Source organism: Magnolia sinica, chromosome 5 (assembly GCF_029962835.1).
Source record: "Magnolia sinica isolate HGM2019 chromosome 5, MsV1, whole genome shotgun sequence".
NCBI lineage: Eukaryota > Viridiplantae > Streptophyta > Magnoliopsida > Magnoliales > Magnoliaceae > Magnolia > Magnolia sinica.
In genome coordinates, this window is record NC_080577.1 from 11,611,789 (window position 1) to 11,620,580 (window position 8,792).

Sequence of the window (8,792 nt, forward strand, 5' to 3'; positions counted from 1 at the left end):
ACCACGTTGTGGGTGTTACCCTACCGTGGGGCCCACCTTGATGTATGTTTTCCATATGCAGGCTGCATATCCGTTTTTTCGTATCATTTCAGGGCGTGAGCCCAAAAATGAAGCGGATTGTATTCTCAAGTGGGCCATTTCATGGAAACAGTGGTGGTTGTATCCTCTACCATTAAAAACTTACTAGGCTCATCATAATGTTTTTGTAATGTTTTTTTGTCCTCCAACCTGTTGATAAGGTCACATAAATCTGGACGATGGGAAAACACAAATATCAGTTCGATTCAGAACTTCTATAGCTCACTAAGTAATGGTCAATCACCGGTGTTTCTTACAGTAGGGGATCTGCTTCACTTTTAGGATCATTTATAAAATGATCTGAAAAAACGGATAGACGGCATGGATATACAAAAAATAAAAGAAATAAAAAAAATAAAAAAAGAAATTCATCAAGGTAGGCCCCACACGGTAAGGGTAACACCCACTAAGGTGTAACCCGGGCAACCTAAGCCGCTCGATGGAACCCATCACGTATTTAATAAGTCACCACCATTTTGAATTGGTGCAAAACTAACAAACGAGTCTGTTTCCCACAGTCTCCCCCTCCCAGTGAAAAAAGGCAAAAAAAAAAAATCTACTAGCGTGGCCTCATACCCTCGTTCTGTCTTCTCACCGTTCAACCGCTTCTTTTAAAGAATCTATTTCTTTCCACTTCATATCAGTGTGAGAGCATTTAGTTGGATTGTTGTCGTGGAGAAGCCGAATTCGAGTCAGAATCCAAGTCATGGAAGATCAAATCGCGAGACGGAGGATGAACATCATCGCCAGTCATTTTACAGCAACGAACGAGGAAGCATTATCCCCCAACCATATCTTTCCTTTGGTGAGCTCCTCTCTTGAATTTCTTTTTCTTTTTTTCCCTTAAGTTTTCCCTTTTAATTTGATAGCTCTGCTAAGTCATTTTTACATGCATGTCAGATCCAATCCATCCATCAGGCCAAAACTGGCCACGCTGCTACAAATTAACGAATGGCTTAGAAAAACTCTATCCATTTGAGAAAGCTCTTGATAGTGATAAAACGATTTAATCAAGGGAGCTAATTGCTCTTACCAATTAATAATTCGTTCCCTGAATTTTGAAAAGAAGGCAACACACACATTATCGGAACTCAAATCGATAAGATTCCTAGCACTTAATATGTTTTTTTTTTTTTTAATTAATTATTTTTAATTAAATTTATTATTAATAATATTATTATTTTTTTCTTAAAAGCAGATCTAAATTATTACTGTATCCAAACAGCCCCAAGTGTGACCTAGATTTTAATTTTAAATTTTTTCTTAAAAGCAGATCTAGATTATTAGGGACAGATTGAAGGAGTGATTCCTGGCACACGTGCGAACCTGTGCGAGTTCTGGGCCATTCATTAGGTGGGACTGACCATGAACGTGCCTCGTCCCAAAGTTCAGTTTGGTTGATTCATTAGTCTTGACTGAAGTTATGGCCCATGGTTGAATGGAACGGCGGAATATGATTAGTAAAGCTGCTGTCCCCAATTAGTTGGCTTAAGGTTTAGATGATGATGAATGCCCATTTTCTTGAAACTCATGTGGCTCATCTGATATGTGGACTAGCCGTACTTTTAGTCCAGCCCATGTTCTCAATGGGACCCGCCAGATGAATGGCCTACATCTCACAGGCAAGTCCTAAGGTGGAAGTTGGGAACCTTACCATTTCTATTATTTCGCATACTTCACGTTGAAGAAGGATTATCAATGTTAGGCAATTTTCCTTCAGAAAGCATCCAACTTTAAACGATGTTATTGAAGTTTATTGCTAAGCACTCATTCTCCCCAGACATGGAACATGTGTACAGGATTTGGAATGTTTGTCCATTTTACCCTACCATCGATGGCCCAAATGCGGCAAAACCACATTATCAGATGATCCTAGCCATCATATGGTAGATTCTTGTCCATTGTATGTCGACAGATGGTTAGACCTTTTTTTTTTCCTAACCATTCATTTGCAATCATCAGGAGTCCTTTAATCAGTAGCGAGGATCACCCCACTGTGTGATTTTTGGATTACACCCCATCCACAGTAGCCTCAGATCTACATGTGTACCTCATGTGTAAATGTTTTAACTTGGATAAATAGATATCACTGAATCCTCTTTCAACTATCAGATCAAATTTTTATCCCATTTTTTATCGCATTTTCTCTGATTTATCATATGGTTTTATTAGTTCGATAATCGATACTGAATAAACATTGGTGTGTGTGTATTTATATTTTCCTTTGTCTTTATTACATGCGTAAACCAATTCAATGGACTTCTTCTGCTTGCCTCAGAACTGCAGCAGCAGTCTAAACTCCATCATCAGAAGGCGCGATAATAGAACGCTTTTCGCTCGCCAGGGTTCCATCTCTCAAGGTTGTTTTATGCGAGAGGTTTCGATCAAACAGGTGTGTAAACCTTTTATTACATTACTTGTAAACCAGGACTGAAGTAGTTGGGACAATGCTATGATGATGATAATTCAGCATTTGATATTCTTGCAAAGACTAACTCTTTAAGTGCTATGAGTATCAGGAATTCGGGCACAGCAGCTCACTTCAGGAGGGTATGCCTCTCAAGTCCTCTGGCCTAGAAAATGAAAAAAACTCTTATGAACTTCCTGGGGCGCCCTTGTTTGCTAGACCGGCACAAACAGACATTCATATCTCGCACGTGGGAGATCATCAACCTGTGAAACAAGAATGCGAATTATCTTCGATTGAGCCTCCTGTGTTTGCTAGGGGGAGTAAAGGGATGGTTGGACAAAAACAGCCTTCTGTCAAGATGATAAGACATGCTGCCTGTTGTGATGGTATGTGATTTTTTGAACTTGTAAACTGTCATTATTCGTGATTCTTCACAATTTATGCTCTTCTCCTCCCCCCTTGTTTGTTTTGTTTGGATAATGTTACAGTGATGAGCATATAAATATACTTTTGAATTCAAAATTTAGAATTGGGAGTTTGATAATCAGGAGAGTGGTGATGGTTCAGACACAAGCACGCAGATTTGTGCAGTGGTGGAGATTAACTGAAGAAACTGTCCAAATTGTGGAACCACTACAGATAGGTTGTCAACCTAAAATCAGATTGGTTGAACAATCTTAAACTTTGATTCGTGGACACTTGTTTGCCAAAATTCTGACTGTTGGCTATTTCTATCTCAGCCATTCAATAAGTGTTCTCCAATCAACAGGTTAAGTAATCAAATATGTGTAACTTTCTGTTTATTATCATCTAAAATTGGGCTCCCAATTTGGTGATTTACATTTGAGTTACTTATATGCCACATGCAATTTCTTAGTTTTGCATGTCAACCATCACACTCTGCCTGAGTATGAAAGTTAGGACTCTCTTGGACACAAATCCTGCAAAACAGGGTTTCCCGCAAATTTGTTGGTTGATGGTTTTCGGCTAGTGGGCTTTTTAGTGCTTATTACGTCGAGTGTGGGGTCAGAGGACATTTGCGAAAGTGCAACCAAACCCACAAACAAACTGGGGTTGGTGTACAATGGTGTTTTTGCATCAAATGCCCCTTTTGAGGATGTGTTCAAATGGGCTCTTATTCTCTTTAAAAATTCCATGTCGCATGTATTGCCTGGTGTATTTCACAAATAAACATAGTTACAAAATTCTCCAGTTTCTAGAAAAAATTGTGGACTACTTGGAAAATTTCTTTTTTACTGAGAATTTGTGAATGATTTATAGATTACTTCTTATTCACATATCCTCAAGTAGTTAAAAATAGCAAATTGATATTTACACCCACCATGATTGATCACAATACTGCTTTTCTACTTTGAGTCCCCCGGTCCCCTTGTGGCAAAATTGGCCTTGATTGCAATTAATTACCTCACTTATTTTTCCCAAATCTAAACCTTGTAATCATGCTCACAAGCACTTTCAAAGTGGTTATTGATACAAATTCATGTAGTTGATTATTGAGATTAGCATTTTGTAAGAAATAAATGCTCTATACAAAAGCTTTTTGTTTCTATGTAGTTTTTGAATGAGAAGGTACTTGTGTATGATGGAGTCAAGCCTTGGGAGAGCTCACATGGATAGAATATTTTGTGTCATTGTTCAATGATTTAATGAAGTTGAATGCAGGTTTCGAATGGTCACCACGAATGGACATTGCAGAGTCAGGGCGTAATTATGTTGTGACAGTAGAAATTCCTGGTGTCAGTATGGACGGCATAAGAGTGGAGGTGGACAGCCGCAAGTAAGATCAGTTTTGGAATTTACTATAACCCAAGCCCTCTTTTGACAATATTAATTAATCTTTTACTGTATTTAAACTTATTATCTGATTAAGCTATATTGCTTTTTGATAGCCTGACTGTCACGGGTAAACGGTCGATTCAGTGGTGGAGAGTTGCAAATGTTTCTGTCAATTCAAACCCGACTTATCATCGAAGGGAGATTTTACAAGGTCCATACCAGGTTGTTTGGCCACTTCCTGATGATGTGAACAAGGATAGTGTCTCTGCAGAGTTTGTGTAAGTCATCTCTCCTTGTTATCATTTTCCTTCCTGCCGATTCCTTACGTGGGTTGCTTTGGATATGCTGTGAGTTTCAATAGTCTATGATGGATTTGATTTGCATCCTCAGTCGTGGTAGTTTACAGGACTGGAAAGTGGAAACTTGAATGGTGCAAAACATGATTGCAGTGTGTTTTGAAATAGTACATGTGATAAGCATGATTACTTAGGCTGCGTTTGGTTGCGCCAAAATATCAAGGACTTTCATGAGAAAAATATCATGAAATTTCATGATGTTTGGTTCAACAAAATGCAGTCTTATCCCCCAATTTTTTAAAAAAATTTGTTATGTCAAATGGACAAGTGTCAGAGCCATCAATCAGTAAAAGAAGACCTGAATTTACTAATGTGTGTTTTATTTTATGCATGTGAATTCATCCGCTTTATCATTGGGCATATTTTATGTGCTATTTTTTGGAAGGTTTATTAGGCCTAACTTCGGTGCACACTCAGTAGGATTTGCTGCCTACACATATCTCAAGATGGTGGGTGGGAATCCCGGCAAATTACAGAACAGGATTTAAAGTTTCTATTCAAATACTCATTGATTCCCAGACACCATTTTCAGACAGTGGGAGATAGGGGTGTACCAACCGTTAATGCATTTTGTGTGGACTGATCTTTCACCATATTTGTTTGCATCGATTTACATAGAAATCTTTTTTCTTATTATTGTACAATATAGCATAAATGTGCAATGATTTGGCTTTTGAAATCTGTTTTGCCTTATGCCAAGTAGATTAGTGGACACTTTGTTTGCTGAATCGGGACCATTTTGGCTATTATTCATTTCAACCATCCATTTGATCTCCATCAATTGACTAGTTATGGTTCACAATGGCGTAACAGGATTCTTGCAGCTGACCCCAATTAGTTGGGACAAGGCCTTGATAATAATGATAAATGAAATTTGGATGGTTTAACTTGAGTTGCTTGTATGCCATGTGTTCAATTTCTTTGTGCCTGTATATCAACCATCATACTTTTGCAGAGTGTCAAACTTTTTCCCTTTTAATTTCAAGATCTAGCTTGCTTTTGTCTAATTTCTGTATTGACAACAAATTCGTCACTGTTGAATTGTGCTTTTTGATTGTAGAATATCTTAAGATTCCCAAGTTATTCTAGCATTGATAGTTGATGAGTGTGTTTGGATGCACTGTCGAATTGAATTGCGATTATTTCTCTGATAAAATGGAAATTACGAAATTGTGGTTTCATTAACATTGGAAGCATTTGGGCCTCAAATTGCATTTACATTACTTCCCAAGTTGGACCTGAGAGAGATGTGACTGCAATTTGAAAGGGATGTCAACATGATGAGCCTGTTTGGTCAGGGTCAGCCCCAGACTGACTTGATAATACAAGGCCCAAACCCAAGTCCAAGCCTGAAACAAGCCATGTTTTCTAGGCCCAAGCTCAACCCCATTCAGATATTGTCTAGCCCAATCCCTTTTTTGCATTTTTATCAAGGCCCGGGCTTGGTCAGGACAAATCAACCCAATGGACCATGACCTGAGCTCAGGTCCACAACCAATCAGTTCTGTACTTTTAGATGGCGTCTATGCCTGAGCCAGTGATGTTTCAGGCGCCAACCTTAACTGTCTGGATGGACCCATCAACACCCGTAAATTTGAGGTCTACATAATAGGAATACTAGGAAACAACTAATTCTTGTCATTTCCTCTTGATGGAACTGAATGGCCACAATTCAATTCACTTGCAGTTCCAAACCCAGCCGATATGTGCTAATTGGTTATGGCTACGGGACAGTAGATAAGGTAGCTTGTTCATGCTGCATTACATCCATGATAGGTCTGATTGTTTCACAACCATAGATCCATATACTAGAAGGAAATTGTTGCCGAAGACTTGGGTGAAGACGTGGGTGACAATTCGATTGAAAGACCTATCAGTCTAGGAGAAGAAGATAAGTTGCAATTTAAGCTGGTTTGATCCATTCTTTCAACCATCCGATTATTTTGAGGTTATTAAGCTAGCATACTACTAAAGTCTATTACGTGGAGGAAATGGTCAAGAAGCCCAAGAAAGAGGACGTGTCCTATATTTCCTCTCTGGACACATACTTCGTTGTTTGATATCCTGCATCATCTGCATACAACATCAACTAGTCATCCATGTGTTATTTATACATGCACATATATTGGATACTCATGATTTTTAAAGGTGGCCTGATTGATTGAATGAATTTGGTGTGGTGGGTGCAGAGATGGGTTTCTTCAAATCACCCTTCCTAAACTCTGATCATATGAAAGGCGGTGGCGGATGCATATATATGAGTATTCTATTTCCAGCAACTATATAAGTTATGGTGATGTCTGCAAGTCTCTGTACGTAATAAAGAACCTTTCGAAAGGCCCTCTATTATAATTGCATGGGAACACAAAACTCAGGTTATGAGCAGATATAAAAGAGACATTAAGATGCACATGGTATGAAAATGTGCATTGTTTGTGGATGTGTAATAGCCTCTTTCTACTCGGAAGCACTGGCAATGCTTTTGTCTCTAAGTTTGATACGGTATGGTATGGAGTGCAATTTTATCTTAGGTATACTCTGCTGCTAGCATGAAGGGAGTGTAGCATGTGCGATGCTGGGCCTGATTTGGCCTCGACTGGGAGACTCGCTGAGTCAAGTCAATGGCTTAGTCGACCCGACATGACTGGAACTGAGTCACTCCCCTTCTGAATGGGGATTTTACCAAAAATAAATATGTGCAAGTGGGATTTGAACCCCCAGCATCCGCGGAGGTAAGCTACGCCCTTAATCAGTGAGGTTAGAGTGTTGTATTGGTTTTGAGTTATGTTCTATATTACTTAATTGAACTATTTTAAATCTATAATAAATCTCAAATCTCTATTAAAACTCCTAATATTTTCAATTTACAATACTTAAATATTGAGTTGAGTTGGGTTGGTCTTTTAAGAAAAAGAGTTAAAAAGGGTCAGGTAGAGTCTTCTATTCAACCCAACCTGTTTGAACATTGAATCCAGTTATCGGGTTTTTGAACTATGTGCACGGTGCTACATGCAGTGTTGTTGTTGGTTTTGAGTTATGTTCTATATTACTAAGCTTGTGAACATTTTTCTTTTATATCTACCTTGTAATGCTAAAACATAGATGTCATTATGCATACAGAAGCACCTGGCCTCAACTGCATCCGTTGTGTGAAGAGTGATGAGGATATTTCATCTGGGATGCCACTAAATGGATGGGCCACAGCACGAAAATACCATGACTAGACCATCTAAAATGTCTGATACTGGATATTTGCGTTTGATCCGGCTCTAGTTAGTTTTTATTGAAAGAGGTAGTGAGGACCAGGAATGTGACTCAGCTTGAGTTGCTACGAGTCATCTTGACTTAACTGAGTCATCAAACTGACTTGACGGGTGGAGACTCTGGGGTCCCACCTCTGAGTTTCCTAGTGTCTCGTCTTGGTTGAATTTCCAGACTTTTAGTCACTGAATTTTTGAACGATGGAGATACATGGTACGGCCATCTCTTCGCAGGGACGATTGTGGGGCCCACTGTGATGTTTGTGCCTTACATCCATGCCGTCCATCCGTTTTAAAATCTGGATACTAGAATTAAAGCAGATCCAAATCTCAAGTAGACCACACCGCAGGAAACAGTGGTGATTGACCTTTAAAAGCTTATTGTGGGCCGTAAGTTTCGGATCAATATGATATTTGTGTGGTCCCTTCATCCAGGTATTTGTGACCTTATCAACATGTTGGATGGCTAATAACGTTCTGGTAGCCCTCAAGAAGTTTTTAATGGTGGGTATACGATCAAAACTGTTGATATGGTGTGGTCAACCTAAGATTTGGATCTGCCTCTTTTTGGGGATCATGCCCTAAAATGAGCTATTAAAACAACAGCGTGGATGTAAGGCACATACATCACGGTGGGCTCCACAGTCAGGAATCCACCCGGGATCCACCGAAGCCACGCCACTCCCTCTTTGCAGAGATGAAGGGAGGCTTAGACCTGTGATTTGGGAACGTTCATTTAGTTTTCCCTACCATGGATAGAATATGGTCCTCAATGCAGATCAGATAATCCGAACCATACTATTGGTTGCCTCCAAAATCAACAACGGAAAATCAAAGCACTTGTACTACATGTAAGTGTGGGAAAGTGAAGTGATGGATACGACTGTTTGA

General features: G+C 39.2%; 1 protein-coding gene across 1 annotated transcript; it reads left to right on the forward strand.

Moving 5' to 3' along the window:
- Positions 1 to 632: 632 nt before the first annotated feature.
- LOC131245442 (uncharacterized) lies at positions 633 to 7,171 on the forward strand. Its single transcript, XM_058244920.1, has 6 exons — positions 633 to 883; positions 2,357 to 2,470; positions 2,598 to 2,874; positions 4,172 to 4,286; positions 4,399 to 4,563; positions 6,831 to 7,171. Exons 1-6 carry the CDS (start codon positions 785 to 787, stop codon positions 6,865 to 6,867), a joined length of 807 nt encoding a protein of 268 aa, XP_058100903.1. The 5' UTR covers positions 633 to 784; the 3' UTR covers positions 6,868 to 7,171.
- The last annotated feature ends 1,621 nt before the right edge of the window (positions 7,172 to 8,792 follow it).